Genomic DNA, 16829 nt, shown 5'->3' with positions numbered 1-16829 from the left:
TATAGCTACCACCTCATACATTTTATTAATCCAAATCAATTAAAACAGATATTCATTTTGTGGATCAACTATAACACTCACTACAGCATTAACTACAGTTCAGGGTATTTCCAAAAAAAAACCTTCCCAAAGAGAAAAAAAACAGATCTGAATCAAACAGGTCAGAACCTGTGGTTGCTACACAAGAAGTAAGATAACCCAGTGGTTGGAGAGACTCAGAGACTAGAAGGTCAAAAGTTGAATGCACACAACAGCCCGTTCCAACAATATATTTACTGTTGAACTGTCCCTAAGCAAGACACTCTATCCCCGCTTACTCACTTACAGCTAGAAACTGCACTGCCGTAAAACCACCTTCCTATGGAGAGTAAAAATTTAAATAAACGGTCTGAGGACTTCTTTGTATTTGTCCTCAATTAACATGCTTAAATAAACAAACAGCCATGTACTGAATGAATGGAAAAACACCAGTTTCTTTCAAACAATCTTCCACTCAAACACACCAAACCCCTCTCTCTTTCTCCATCTGTCTCTCCCTCACTCACACAATGGCAAAGTAACAAGTGGTAACAGATATTTTTTTTTTTTGCACTCTAATGTCAAACATGTTGCTCCATGGGGTCAAATATTAGCCTGCCATGAGAGAAAAGTTCAAAGAAATACATTTAATCACACTGGCATGCACACAGAGACAACACACTGGGGCTAAACATCAAAGCGAGCTCTTGCTGATTTCATAACATGAGAGAATGCGACACATCTGACGTACAGAGATGTTTCTCCACATACACGTCCTGAATGTAGCATGAGGGCGTATGTGAGTTTTTCATTTTATTTGTACTACAAGATTGAGGAAATCCTGTTTCTTTGAACTATTAACATTCAAAAACACCACTTCAAAATGCTTGTACACAACAAGCTCCTAGTACAATAATACTCATAGTCATGCTCCAACACAAACCACAATATCTGTCATCTAACACAGTCCTGAAGCATTCTCACATATTGACACAGCCCCTCCAGCGAGCAGCCCATCTCTGGAGTCAATCAGAGAAGGGAAATACCTTGCCCTGACAGGACCCCAGAGAGAGGGGAGGAGAGGAAAGAGCCTGGGCCTCAAACCCCCACAGGAAACTATTTTTCTCAGCCCTGCCTTACTGTATGGTGCAGACAGCACCTCAGCCAAACCACTGACACAGATATCGAGCAACTGAGGGTCAGCAAACCACATTCATGTAGCAACGGCAAGTGTGTCGACAGCTCTGATTTCTCAGTGGTAATCTTCAGACGGGGGGAGTTTGTCCAGAGCACAGGTAGAGAAAGAGGGGGAAAATATTAAGCGATTGAGTCCATGCAAAGTGGCGCTTATGGTACATATTTATATACAAACACTCACCTGAAGGGACAGGGAAAGGCTGACAGGCAGGTGTCAAAGTCAAAAAAAGGGGTAGATTCCACAGGTGAGGACAGAGGAAACTGGAAAGGAGGGTAAAAGGGAGGAGGAATAGTAGGAAGAGAAGAGGAAAGGAAAATTATCAGAGGAGAACGGAGAAGAAAAAGCATGGCAGGGCGACATTGGACCGCAGCAGCTGGAGTGAGCAGGTTTCAGCACAGGAGACTGAAGAACAGATATGGGTCATTTAAAGCCTGGCATAAAGTTTGGGAGAATGGAAAAGCGAAAGGAAAAGGGAAACTGACTGTTTATAGCAATGCATGAGGAGAAATCAAACACCATAAACTGAGATGATGTGAATCATTCCGGTTTATGACGGTATGGGACTAGCTTCATGATTTAGTTGGGCTCAAGTGAAAATGTCTCACCCCATAGGTGGAATTAATGGCAAAAGTTTGTTCCCATCAGTGCATTAACTTTGCATGGATCATGCCTATTTAGAGAGCCTATTTCAACACACTCAATGTATTTGAGATAATCAACTCATCTTTAGTTGATTATCTCTAATCCGTTTTCTGGGAATCAACACTCCAGGGACAATATTTCCAGCCGAGTCTTAATGGAGTAAAGTTTCTGTGGGGGTAGCTTCAGTGTCAGTGTTTTGACTTGTGGAGAGATGTCAGACTGGTCTTCAGTGACTCATTGCTGGAAAACAAAACTTAGGCATTAAGTAAATCCTGGAGGATTTGAAAGAAAACTGTAGGTTTTCAAATATTCTTTCAATGCCTGTATGGATTTTGTAAAGGACACTTTAACATTTGCAACTTCAAACTGAATTCATATTGACAAAGTTGTATACTCTTAATCATTAACTGGTAACAAGCTGCAAAGAGTCAATGTAACTTATGATTAACGATCATTATCCAGGACATGACAGACCCTCTTTAAATTAAATTTACAACAAGGCCTCATTTTACAACATAAGTATGGCGAACAGAACAGCTTAGCAAGCTTAACAGGAAACATCTGGAGCTGGTTGGAGATGACCATGGTGTGTACCATGCATGTTACATTCCCTGGTCTCCCACATATCAACCAAAGAGCAACAACATCTGCTCCAGTTTGGCAGTGTCTGAGATAAATTGACATGCCTAAACCAACGGCCTTTCCCTCAAGAGGGAAACGTAAATGTAACAAGAATAGTCACATGCAAGTAAATGCCCCATAGCTAATGCACACATGGCATCATTGCCAATAATTTAGCCAAAGCATGCATTATCTACATCTCTGATGTGAGTCAGTTTCCTAGAGCTCTACAGTAGCAGCCACAGTTCACAGCAGGTTCCAGACCAATTCACAAGCAATAACCTCAGATCCAGTTAAAGGGAGAAATCCGCAGACTTTTTGGACACCAGTTTGGTCCTCGTTCGTCCAGGAGTGTTGAGGATGCAGTTTTTGTGCCATTAATGGAATTACACTAAATTTTACGGACTTCGTGTTGATTTATCACAATGAAGACAGACCAAATGTAAAATGACATCACTTTAAAGTATTTAGTTGACTGGGGATTCGTCCACATTTTTGGCTGTCTGTACTTACTCATAAAAAGGCTTTTTCCAGACTAAGAGTGAATTTATTCTAAGGTTAGGTCATCTTTGGATGAAGGATGAGCCCAAACCAGAAATCCCCCAAGAGGATCACTGGTCTTTACAAACATCAAGCCAAGAGATGCTTCATACAAATAAACATGACATCACTTCAACCTTACTGTCAAATTGACTGTTTTGCTGTTGTGCATGTGGCACACACAGGGTTTTTCCTCTGCTGTAGCATCATTCTTTTCTTGCACAGTGTGTGTAAGGTCTGTAAGGTCGTTATTATGTAGTGCAATGTTCTTTTTCCACTTGAATACTCAGAGAGGGTGGCCTTGTTTGTGTAGGAGAAGAGCATGAAACCTGCACGTACTTCCAACACCACTTCAAAATGTCAGTTGTCTCAGCGTTTGTTTATTAAACCCTGAGCTGAGCTTTGTAAAACTGTCTGACCTGGATGTTTATGTACATTTGTGAAACAAGAAAGTCTATGAAGAACGCTTATTTATGGAGAGAATTATTTTTGTAACCTTGAGGAGAGAAGAGACAGGAGTGCAAAACCCAGCAAAGGAAGCAGGCATTAGCTCGGACGGTTTGCAGGTGTTTGTCATGGTGTAGGATTTTATTTTTACAAGGGGAAGGGGGTGTGTCTTTCTTTCTCTCTGGGAGGCTAGCTAAGCCCTGGATCTTTGGCTTTGGCATCACCACTCCCAAATGTGCTGCACCCCCCCCCCCCCCCCCCCCCCCCCCCCCCCCCCCCCCCCCCCCCCCCCCCAAAGCCCTCCTAACCTCACACCCTCTTGGCAGCCACCCGGGGAAATAAGCTGATTCAGCAGGGGAAGAAATGTGTTCGCGGCCAAATCTTTCTTTCCCGGCACACAAAGCTGAGGGGAAGCCTCGACATATGGCAGGATTTGTTCATTACATAGTTGATGTTGCAGTAATGATGTTGCAGCAAAAATTTTACTTTTAAGAAGTCTTGTAGACCTGTTATTCATCCCAACTGACCAACAACTTAACCCCACTACACAAAGGAAAGGTTCAGTAAAAACTCACTCACCTTTTTCCTCCAGGCATTTTCAGAATCTTGGAGCTGACTGAAGCGATCAGCCAGTGATGTCTGGATCAGCTCAGATGGCTTGGCCTTCTTCGGTGTATCCCTCTTCTCATTGTCTCTCCCAGTCAACTCTGCCAGACTGAAAAGGGAAAAAACACACATAAGTTATTTTCCTTAATTTCTTAAGGCGGTATTAAAACATACTGACTGATTTACCTTTACTATGCCAGTCTGAGTATTATAGATGTAGAAAGGTTGAGTTCCCTGGCTTTTATTTTTGAATGTTACCCAGTCATAAGTTAATGTACTAAGTACTGTACTTTATATTTAGGAAAACTCAGACTTTTAAACTTACTGTTTTTGCGCGTAATGATGCTCAGCATATTCAATTTTTGGCAGCTTTGGTCACATGCCTCAAATAAAAATGAATCAAAACTACGCTTAAATATATTAAAAGGATGTACTCATGTTTCAGTATTTATCATAAGCATAGAGTTTATCTTTATTTGTCAGCTTTAGCTAAAATCCATACAACTGCTACTAATCAATTAATTATTATTATTATGTGTAAAAGGCCTGTCACTCACTTTCACACTTTTGTATAATATTTGAGATTTATTAAGATATTTGATATTTTTTGTTCGCTTTTCTTTGGACACACAAATTACGCCGACTGTAACATAATGCACGCAGTCTTTTTGTTATCCAATGACCTCTGTTTGCGTGACGAGCCCAGACTTCCATCCAAACTGCTCTCCAGCTCCTCAACATCCTCTGACACTGTGGAGGTCTTCTCCAGGCTCTCATCAGGCGAGGAACTTCGCATCTCCTCAAAGCTCCCTCTACTGCTACCGCTGCTTCCTCCACACTCTTGTCTGTCGATGCTGAAGCTCCCTCCGTCTGTGACATCATCAGTTAATGGCTCATCCTCTCTGTCATTTTCCTCACTGACTTCTTCCTCTATTTCCTCCTCCTCCTCCTCCTCCTCCTCTTCCTGCTCCTGCTCCTCTTCATATGCCTCCTCTGTCTCTTCCTCACTCTCAGGGTGGCTGAGGGTGACGCTGCTTTGTCGGGCTGGCGGGCACTCAGGCGTAGAGCCCTCGCTGTGGTCGGACTCCACACTGGTAGAGCGGCTTTTCTTAAGGATTCCCTTGATGCCTCGAGGCCCTGAGTCTTGGCGCTGTAGCGAGGGAGGCTGGCAGGGAGGAGAGGGAGGAGGAGAGGCGTCTCTGTTCTTGCTGTCAGAGAGGAGACTGGAAGGCTGATGTAGAGCGGGAGAAAAAAGGACAAAGTTCTTTTTACTACCAGGAATTATATTTATAATATCTGGAACAAACTATTAAAGTTGCAGCACCACTTGAATAAGTGTATTCGGCGCTGCTTGATTATAGTATGTAACTTTCACTGACCGGACCAACATTTCCCAATAGCAACTCTTCGGTAGTTTCCTCATAAATGGTAAAAACCTTCTTATTGCTTGTCTAAAAGTCTCATGGACTGTTTCCATGTATACAAACACATACTCCTGTTCCAACTACTACTGTCGATGCCTTCAGTGACCTACTGCTGTTATCAAGAGGCTGAGGGTTAGTAGGTCTGAGGAGCAGGAAAGGTGGTTAGAAAGGACATAAAGGTGGGGATAAGCAAATGAATATGGAGGATTTAGGGATTAAGAATCAAACAGAAACAAACAGTGTGTCAAGAAAGTGAGGGATTTGTCCATTGTTTGGGAGATTGCATGTGCTTTGTTGTGCTTTTCAAAAAAGAAAAAAACACAATAGAAAACATATGCCAAGTAATGTTGCAATTGTGAGACACAAAGCCTTTTGTAGTACAAGCTATCATAAATTAACTGTTCTAATACATGCTTCAAAATACAGTAAATTGCTTCAATGAACAAGCATAAAAACAAATCCTCTAGTGCGTGTTCAATACGCTATTGCTTAGATGGCACAACAGCAGCTGGAACAACAGCAGACGTCCCACAGACAGGTCAAAGGTCATGAGGGAGTGCTGATTTAAGAGGAGATGAAGGAATATGAATACACTGAGGGCGGCTTGGTGTTAAAGTGTAATGCTAACCAGGTGGTGTGCTTAAATGAAAAACACCATGTGCATAGTGTGTGGTGTAGAGTATGTGTACATACTTTCATGACTTGTGAGGATCATTTTAAGATCTGGGTGACGTAATCGCATTTTGTCAAGATGAAGAAAAGAACGTGTATGTTTGTGTGGCAACTGTATATAAGTGACAGATTACAATCTACATATCATGTTTGAAAAACAAAAAGCTAAACTAAAACAGATCTGATGAGAACAGCCAAATTTAAGGTGAGTAAGAGCTATGGAATTGGCTTACATGCAGTGGTGCAGCAGTATTGGTCAAAAATATGACCTTCCCAACAAAATCCACAGAGATGACTTGTTTTTATATTTGAGACTTATGGGAACCATGTGATGTTTTTCAAAAACTAACCTTTTTTTGCTCTGCAGTGGCAGCATATTCATGCTGCTCCTTCCATGAAGGTTCACCGGTGGCCTCTCTCTCTTCCATTGTGTTGCCTACATCAGATTTAGGAAGCCTGAAATATCAGTAAAATACAGACAAAGATGGTGGAAACAATTATTACATTTATTTTTTAAGAGACACTCTTACCAGACTTCTTACTCCAGTGGTTACAGTGCTAAGTAAAGTTTGGCTGTAACTGCTTCAACTTCAATCTGGTTTGCATCACCATGGCTACCACATAGTGTGTGTGTGTGTGTGTGTGTAAGAGAGAGTGTGTTATTAAAGGCAAGCCCTGCAGGTTTATCTGGTTTATCTCTGCAGCTGTTTACATCAATGGACAGCCTTTCAATTGCTCTGTAATTACCTCTGTGCTCCTTTCAGTCTGCTCAGTCTGTGTGTAAGAGTGTCAGTCGGTTTCAAGGGTGTTCTATCTGCTTGTGTTGTAGTATACGTAATATATCACAGTCCACAAAATTTCACTTGACTGGTAAAAAAAAAAACCCACAGCTCCATTCCAAAGTGTTAATGTAGTCGGTCTAATAAAAAGATCTGACCATGCTGGCATGAAAAGCAGTTTGAACCTGCTTACCTGGTAGAGGTTTCCTCTTCGTCACTGCTCATTAGCTGACGCTTTACTCCGTCACCAGCATGTCTGTCGCTGCTTCCATCCTCTGTCCCATCCAGGTCCTACAGGCAGAGAGAGGGGTGAAGGTTAGGGGTTGGATTTTTGAGACATAATGCTGAAGCCTTACACCAGCTGTAAGAAACAAATCTTGATAAGGAAGTGAGTGAATGAATAAGGCTCCACCCCTCCACTTGTTCAGAGGTCAGGGCTGTGGTTTATGAGTGACTGAGAAGGAGGGTTTTACTGGATTGGAGCAAGTATGAGAAATCTACACACCTTGAGTACATACAGTACAAACTAAAATGGAGACAGATGAGCACTGCCAGTGCTGTATTTTCCACATTAAAGCAAAGTCTCCTCGAGGGAACCATTTTGGTTTGTTTTTATTTATTTTTTTACCTTCTGTAAAGGTTAAACATTGCTTCACTGGGTCCACTGTCTGACTCACTGTCCATATTAAGATCAGAGAGTAAGATACAGTTGATGATGTAGGGTTATTACTCTCTCATAGGCCTTTTACAATTAAAACAGTGAGTGATACATGCAAATCAAACAAAATAGTTATTCATTTTCTGCAGAAACCAAGTTTTAAGACATTTTATGATCTTTTTAATACCACATAGGATGCAATTTAATGCCTTTTTGAGAGTATGATGAAAGATGATAAGGCCTATAAACATTTATTACTGTATGACATTTTTCAGTACTTCCTAGCAGTATATAACAATAATTCCTAATGATATAATGAATTAATGTGACCTGGGTGTAGTACGCAACATAAAATGGATGGGTTGCTGCAGTAGTCAGAGTTATCAGTGTTACACAGTGTTCAGGCACACACTGATTACATAACTTACCCACCATCCCCACTGTCTTTTTTCATTTTCTTTTAGACATAAAACCCATTTGGCTATTTGTCACACTTCAGTGGTATAACTCACATTCATCAAGTAAAAAACTGTAATTTGTAAAATACTAGTTATCAATGCTCAGTCGTACACTAAAATTATAAAAGTGTATAAAGACAGGTTTTAGCTCTAACAGCCCACAATCAGATACAAAACATTTTATAACAGGGAAAAATAAATATCTAAGACCTTTTTAATGCATTCTAGGGTTTTTTTTTCAAGACTTGGAGATACACTATCAACCTGAAATGGATAGTCCTGTTTGATACCAGCTAAATGAAAGATGAATAGAAAAAGAGAAAGGGACCTTATCTAATCACAAAATCTCAATCAGTTTGATCCATTAAAAAAAGACGTAATTTAAGTCTCACTTTATCTCTGCACATCTTGTTTTAGGTCTACTTGTAGTCAGAGACTTTCTAAAACCTGGATACAGTGTGAACCCGTGCAGCTGTGTGAGAGCTTTGTCAGTAAACACTTTGCTGGTGCCCTGGGGTGACCTGGTGAAGATAAGTGGATCTCCTGCTGTGAGGAAAGCTATGTAAATCAAATGCTGTTTTTTCACAAAATTACATACCGAAGCTTACACAATTAGAGACCTCTTAGAAACCAACTGATCCTCATAGATTTTAAAGAAAGATCTTATTTTCCACCCAGCAGGAATATATCCCCTTCTGCAAAACAAGTTTTTATATACTAGTCTGGAAATTCAGTCATAAAATTCATAATATAAATGAGCTGTATCTTTCTCCTGAATTCTGCATGCACACATTTTATTGCCTCCATCCGTGTTGGAAAGCAGACACACTATAACCTCACTCCTACTTGGTCTCTCCTGCTGGAGACACTGATTCACTGGCTTTCATCAGTGACTGTGGAGGAGAAATGAGTGATAAGGGCAAAGTGAAGACAGCAAACGAGCATCTGTCACTGCTGATGACCTTCAAGTGAGAGACCTTATAATAACAGAGATGCAGGACAGAACAACTGACGGAGAGAGAAGACAAAAAAAGATAAAGAAAAAGTGTGATTGTGAGATAGCCTCTTTGTGGGAGCCTGTTTTCCCAGCACTTTTTTGGTTGGAGCGTCTTGCTGCCATCTGCGTTCACTTGGCCAACCTTGGCACTGCTCCTGGTCTGTGAAGGCCAAGTTTGAACAGCTATTTACATCCAATATCATGAAACCCAACCACTTCTGAAACCTAACCAGCCTGGGAAAGCCCGATACCCAGCTCATTTTTAAGCACACATGTAGCTTTCCCTAAGGATTGGGGACATTATCCAATTTTTGTTTCCGAGTGCATCTTCTGGCTCTCTAGACTTTTCTTCCCACCGATGCTTTGAGACCTCCATGGACTGTGTGTGCGGAAGTCATGACTTTGGCCAAGCCTGTATCCAGGTGCAGGACAGCTCAGAGCTGTATGGAACAGCTCAATTTGTTATTAATGGAGCAAACTTCCAGAGGGAGGTTGAAGCATACACCAGCTGCACTGGAAAGGGCTTTGACTAAAGCAGCAAGGGATATAAAAAGAATTAACCATAGACTGGTGATAAAATATGGATATAGCATCGGTGACATCACTCATACGATTAGACATTGATGATTTGAAGTTTGGATTTGGTAATCTGTGTGCTGTCATCTTGGCAGTTTTGGGAGGAATGATATTTAAATTAAAAAAGGGGGAGGCTGGAAAGTGGCTGAGACACGTGTGAATCAGGCAAACATGCTTCTATGATAATTTGGGCATTGTAAATGTACTTTGGACCTGTGATCCTTTAAACATATTCTACATTAAAAACAAGTAATTAATCAAGGTTTAGTTGGTACATAATATGCCATATTTTGAGCCATGAAAACCTTGACAAACAACAAAGTGTTTCACACGATTAAATGTTTGTGCAATATCAATTGTGTTACACACACACAGATGCAATAAATCACACAATACACAACATTTGGATAAGGGGAGGTAGAAGACAAACCTAAAATACCGTACCTTAGAAAGAGACATTTTGGATGAAGCAGACCTCTTGGATGAGTTCACAGGTGTCTCATTAACTGAAAAGAACACACACAGACAAGGTTGACCATGTATGCAGAGAATTGGATCCGCACATGATCGGGCAAAGTGTCACGTTAGAAAGATGGTTTAAGATGGATGGTGTGTGTTTGGCATCCACAACATGATGCACTGTCTGGTCTGGCACTAAGTTTTTGTAAACATTGAACACAATCGCATGTAAACGCTGAACTCGGCACAAGACACGCACACACGCACACACACACACAGACACACAGACACACAGACACACAGACACACAGACACACAGACACACACACACACACACACACACACACACACACACACCACAGTCTTTTCAGGTCAAGTGGACGTGGACAGCTTGAAAATGCAGACAGGAAGATTGACAGGATATATCTTATTGGCTTCACTCGTGCTTCTAAGGTGTCTTTGCATCAGAAAAGGAAAAGTGCGATATGTGCACTGGCCTCAGGGTGAGTCTGAGAAGTTACCAGGCACCAGTGGATTCAGAGAGTCACTCTGACATAAAAGAGTGATAGTAAGATATGCGACTGTGGGATATGTGGGAGGAATACATTTACTTTGTGTTTGTGCTTATGTGTGCAAGAGAAAGAAAATAATTTCTCATGTGAGCTGTCTAATCAAAACCAGCCCTGAGAATATAATAATCTTCTAATCCGGACAAAAGGAAACAATTAAATTTAATGATATTCCAAAACAACACAAATTTCTTAAGTCAGCACACTCAATCCCATTCTCCAGCTCTAAATCTGTTTTTATTGCCTTGACAATGTAACATTTCAAGCCAAGGTGGCCCCCCTCTCTAAAGAAAACAGAGGAACAAACAAATCCAAATAATGGCATGTCTCTGAAAAACCCCTGTTCTGCACTGGAAAAAACTGCTCAGTTTAGGGCTAATACTCTCGTTATGATTTATGTTTCCATGCTCCCCTGCTGTCCAGAACTTAGCATGATTTAGTTCAGATGATGAAACATTAAGCATTGCAGACTGCTGATTCCACTCAGACTGTACTCCTTTAGTTTTCAACTCCGGTCCAATCTTTTTACATCATCATCCATCCAACATCCAAGTGAAAGAGAGGGAGAGAGAAAGAGAGAGAGCGAGAGAAGAAAAACTCAAGAGACGGAAAAACCTCCACTTAAGTTCACTGACTCTTCAATAAGTGTTTTCATCCATCTCACAAGACTGCTAAGCTTTAGCTGCTGAGAACTTTCTGGATGGGCGTTTGACCTTTTAATGGCCAATAGAGTCTGCACATATCAGAGTACATGGTGAAACAAAGTAGAGTTCATATAATCTGCACAATATGTTTTACAGCAGCACCGACTCTCTCCCTCCAGAGGGAAAATCTAGGAGTATTTGCTTTGAATGAAGACACTGCACCTGCAATGTATATGGCCACCTATTGTTTACAATGATTATGGAGGAGAAAAGGGTTCTAAATATGTTTAGATGTAGCACCTTTCCAGCAAAGTCATGGTGAGCTGAAATCATTCTGAATGCACTAATGACAAACTGCACTTGCACAGTGGAAACACATCTAACTGAAGGCCTTAGTATGAAACAGTTAAGATAGCTGAAAGCTGGAGGGTCAGGGAAACCCTCGATGCGACCATGAGAGGCGTTCTGGCTCTGAGCACTGACTCCTCTGCCAGCTTGGACAGGAAGTTCCATCAGCTCTGTGAATGCACTGCCAGTGCTCTCATACTCTGTGGCTCTGTCACGCACATACTGTATCTCTATTAAAGATGAACACTGACCGTCTTTTCTTTCTCTTTCTGTATCTGTTTCTCTTCCAACCAGAAAAATACACTGTTATTTTTGGTCTCTTTTAGTCTAGTTATTCTACAAACCATGTTTGACAGATAATCATCAGAGCAAAGGAAATCCCCAGTATTCAGTATTATTTTGTCTTCATATTTTTGGTCTAAATCAATGATTTGGTTTAACAGGCTAAATTTTACTCAAATGAAATAAATATATTAAATATTTCCGAACATACTGGATGTTTTTCAAGTAGAACATTAGAAAATAGTTTGCAAACTATTAAAGATTAATAAGAAAATACATTAAAAATGAAATAAAATGGTAAAAACAAATGGGGAATATTCAATTAGGAAACAAATACAATAACTTAAAGTCATGTTTGTATTAAAGGACCAGAAAATTCCAAGATTCCAAAAATGTATGTAGCAGATTATTACTGTTCATTTTTGTCTTCACGTTGTGGAATTAAATTTTACTTCTCATCATAGATCAGACCCAGTTTACTGAGATGATGGTATAGCCCATATAAAGCCTATGTTGCTGCAACAAAAAAGCTCCACTAATGGCAGTGGATGAGTTAGAAGCTCAGTCAAATACAATAATCCAATAATATTTGGATACACCAGCTCTGTCATTTACTACTTATGTGTGTTCTGCACTTTTGACATTTAGAAAATATAGGAACAATGCATTATTTCAATCAGTGATTACAATGAAAAACCTTTCAACATAAAAGGTCTTAGATTAGAGAACTAGCTTATACTGTAACCTCAAGATAATGGCTTCGATATTTTATAGTCTTATGACTCCAGTTTTAGTTCTTTGCTTCTTTTGTTTTGATTAGGTTTGAAAATGATTTAGACTTGTTCAACCAGACTTCCTGATTGACTTAAAAAGGTAGAAACGTCTGTTTGCAAGTAAAAAATGTTACACAACACTGCAACACGCATCCTGAAATACTGACATACCTGCTGTTTGCTAAAGGTACCTTCCTATCACCCCTTTGTCGCTATCTTTTTTTTCTTGTACAACCAGGCAGGCGACAGACAGACAGACAGACAGACAGACAGACAGACAGACAGACAGACAGACAGACAGACAGACAGACAGACAGACAGACAGGCGACAGACTCTCAGGCTGTGGGCTCAGGTGGTTGACTGAGTCAGGAAAGCAGCCAGTAGCCCATGTGTAAACTTAACCATTTTCTTCTCTCCATAGTAGCAGGCTCCAAAATTAGCTCATAATGCTAGCTGGCTGAAACAAGCTTCCAGTGTAATTGCATACAGTCAAACATTTGCACAGAAAAACACACGAGTGTATGCGCGCACCTCCTACGGCCCGATCTTTGAACAAAAACTCTGCAAACACGTGCCAAACATTATCTCCCTTATTTTTGAGAAAGAAAACCATTGCCTGAGGCTCGACATAAACTTCAAATTAGACAATAAAACACGTCCAAGCACATCAATAGATCTGTTTTCTTTCACTCCTCCTCAGTGGCAGAGTATTACAAAGAAAAGGTCTATAAACCAGGTAGGTGATCTGACATCAGCAATGAGCTCAGTGTTCCTTTAACACTGAGTAATAGAGATAGCTTGAAAGAGTTAAGGGATAAAGCAGTCCGTGGAACAATATAGGATGTGAGTCTGGTGTAAGTGGAGGGTTCGTCTTACCCTGTGGCTCCGTGGTGTCATCAGTTTCCAGCAGCCTAGGAGAGAGAGTGAGAGAGAGAGTGAGAGTGAGAGAGAGAGTGACAGAGAGAGAGACAGAGAGACAAATGAGGTCACTCTAACATACTGAGGTGATGACAGGATTACACAGCTGTTACAACTGATGCTTACAAGCTTGACATAAAAATTAGTATATGAAGTCTAAATCACACAGCTATAATCCAAAAATGTACACTTAAGCCACATTTAAAAAAGATGCAACATAAACCAAACGAACAGGGATGAAGAAAGAAACTTACACTCCCTTGTATGTTATGCACCCCACAACATTTACTCAAACTGCTCTTCCAGTCCCTTGTTAGCAAAGACAGCAATGCCTGTGTAGCATCTGAAGATGGCCATTCATCTCTAAGTAATGGGCGTTAAATATGGATGGGGACAGCAGCTGCCTGTGGGGCAGCAGTGCTGATGTAACAGGAGAGGGAGGGCAGGGGGGTGGGGGGCTGCTTTAAACACAATAGAGAATCATGGTGGACATCTGGAAGGGGTCAAAGGTTATTGAAGAAGGGGAGATAGCCCCAAGCTCATCTGCCCAATCGAGATCGGGACCATTGTCTAAATAAAGCCAGGTCCATTTAAAATGCTGTGTTTCCTTCAAGTACAAAACATTGTGCTCCATTAAAATACAGCAGCAACAGTTTCAACTGACCACATGACAACGTGTCAGTGAGCAATGGCAGCTGAGTTGCTTTGAGTCACTTTGTGTCTATTTTAGTGACATTTTGAAGATGAACGATTAAATAAAAACTACAGGATATTCTATAAAATATTACATCAAACACCTATGACGTAGAATACATATCTTAATGCAGTTATTCAGCTGTCAAACACATCAAATAAACGCTTTAACAATATAAAAGTAAGAATACTGTAGTGTGGACTATGTTATGAGGGAAAAACAAAAATATAACTAAATATTGAATCCAACTCAGTGTCATCTAACTTGTCCTTGTTTGAGTCCCAAAACACTGTTGAAAAGTAATTTTTACATTAATTTTAGGATTGGGTTTGGCTACTGCAGAAAGTTGTGTCAGTTTTCGGCTGGACTGCCTTAGCGAAGCCTTGTCATACTGTGGGAAGTCAAAATATGCCAGACCAAGGTACTTATGGTGTGTGAATATGGTGTAGTTGGAGATGGGAAATGCGATGGAAGACAAATTGTTGGAGTTACCAATATCAGGGATGTCATACACACCAGTCTGTGGCTGTGTAATATACACATGAACTTTAAAATTAACTTATTACAGTGTCACATAATTTACATAACTTCACCCATTTAAAGCTACTGGAAAGTCTGTTTGTAGACCTTGGCAATCTTGGTGACTAAATGCTCTACTCTGCAACTGCAGGGCTCAGCAACACTTCATCAACCCCACCCACACTTTGACTGCTGGCTGACGGAGAGGGGCCACACATGTTGTTGCTATGCTCCCATAAAACCAGATAAGAAGAGTGGAGTGCAGAGATTGGGCGAGAAGAAAAACAGCAATACAGTAATGGGGGAAGTTGAAGTTAAAAGTAAATGGCTTTTAGTATTCAGGATTTATGGTAAACATTCTCATTCTTGCTCCATTACATTCTGGCATACACACAAAGCATTAAGTGACACTGTGAAATAGGGAGAGGGGGGTGAAATAAGAGTATAGTATGGATATAATCATGACTCTGACATGGTTAAAAGATTTAATTCTTGTTTCCTCTAATTTGTGTATTTAACTGTTGGAAATCTTGCCCCCCTCATATAAATGGTACAATAAATCTGCAATAGTTCAGCCATGTAAACAAAGATTAGGCCAAATGTCATCCAGTCTTGTTTCTAATCCAAGGCTTTTGACCAGCACCATTGTGCCAGTAGCACAGCTGCTGGTATTTACTACACAGTACAACACATATGAATTTCCCATAAATGGATAAAATCTACAAATCAACTACATTCTGTATACTGTGACAGGTAACAGGAATAGATGTAAAAACTGTACCACGTACAGTATTGTGTACAGTTAACTATGAATCCAACTCCCATTACCTTACTTTTGTATATCATTCTTTTTACTTATTTACACTACTATGTGTAAAGAAGCATGATAAGTTTGCACAAGTACAGTACCCTAGTACATACAGTTCCTGCTACATACATTTTGCGACGGCTGCCCTGTCATGTCATTACACAACTTCGCAGAGGTGCAGTCTTGCTGTGGCCTGCTGGCTTAGCTCAAAACTGGCCAGACGACCTGCTTGGTTCGGCTTTCCATACTATCCCCCTGCATAATACAGTGAAATATTCATTTGATGCAGCGGTGACAGACTCAGATCAGACACTGAGATTAGAAAAATACAGATTCATAAAGCCACAATGCTAATAATCATTAGCAAAGCAGTGTAGAAATCATTCAGCTACTCAGCTACTCACCCTCCGAGCGTCACTTTCAGTGGTTAAAATGACAAACGTTACTGGTGGTACGTTGTATCAGCTGTCACTAATTAATGTTAATTCTGTCAGTAACATGATGTCAGGCCTAAATTAAACTTGGCTGTTGTCTGTTTGTGTGCTCGCTACATGCTGCTCTTAGCACTTGTCAGAGATAAATTGTGGGGGAAGAAGCTCCACTCTGTAACACTGCTGTACAACCACAAATTAACTGTGAGTGTTTTCTTTAGTTCATACAGAGTGAGATGTCTTCTTTCCCGTCATATCACTGTCAGGGTGGCATTCTCCCAACTGAACTTTCTTTCATATCATATCAGTAATTTAAGCTTTTTGACTACATTTTTGAAAAACAACCTTCAGTATCTGTTCAGTATCAACATTGTGATAACTGTCAAAATAACAATTATCAAATAAATGCACACAGAAAAAAATACAAAAAGTGTACTTTTGGTATTCAAGTCAATTAAATAATTTTGCTTGCTTCCATTATTGAGGGAAAATACTTACAGCCCCCGCTGTTGAAAAAAATCATATGTACTAAATTTTTGTATATATCATATATTGAAGGGTGAATTTTAAGTGACAGTTGTAAATGTCAAAGTGAAGTGTTTTGGAATGTCACCATTCAAGTGTGACTTTACGTGGGGAGGATTCCTGGCTGCCTCAGATAAACCTGTTGACAGACAGTTTTCATTATCACTGGGACAGATGAGTTCCAGTTTCCTTCATGCTATTTCTGTAACAAACGCACACAAA

At 40.3% G+C, this 16829-nt stretch overlaps 1 protein-coding gene across 2 annotated transcripts in view; it reads right to left on the bottom strand.

Moving 5' to 3' along the window:
* Positions 1-16829, bottom strand: part of LOC111220249 (supervillin-like) — a 31064-nt gene that overhangs the window by 11525 nt on the left and 2710 nt on the right. For both annotated transcript variants that reach the window (XM_022743272.1, XM_022743273.1), the window contains exons 2-7: positions 13589-13623; positions 10081-10142; positions 7141-7238; positions 6519-6624; positions 4756-5303; positions 4046-4181 (exon numbers count right to left, since the gene is read on the bottom strand). In XM_022743272.1, the coding sequence (XP_022598993.1) occupies positions 4046-4181; positions 4756-5303; positions 6519-6624; positions 7141-7238; positions 10081-10142; positions 13589-13623 (985 nt within the window). The remainder of the gene's footprint in view (positions 1-4045; positions 4182-4755; positions 5304-6518; positions 6625-7140; positions 7239-10080; positions 10143-13588; positions 13624-16829) is intronic.

This window comes from Seriola dumerili, unplaced genomic scaffold, assembly GCF_002260705.1.
Source record: "Seriola dumerili isolate Sdu_G_001 unplaced genomic scaffold, Sdu_1.0 BDQW01000068.1, whole genome shotgun sequence".
In the NCBI taxonomy this organism is placed as follows: domain Eukaryota; kingdom Metazoa; phylum Chordata; class Actinopteri; order Carangiformes; family Carangidae; genus Seriola; species Seriola dumerili.
The sequence above is the reverse complement of the archived record's forward strand: the minus strand, read 5'-3'. Positions and strand labels throughout refer to the sequence as shown.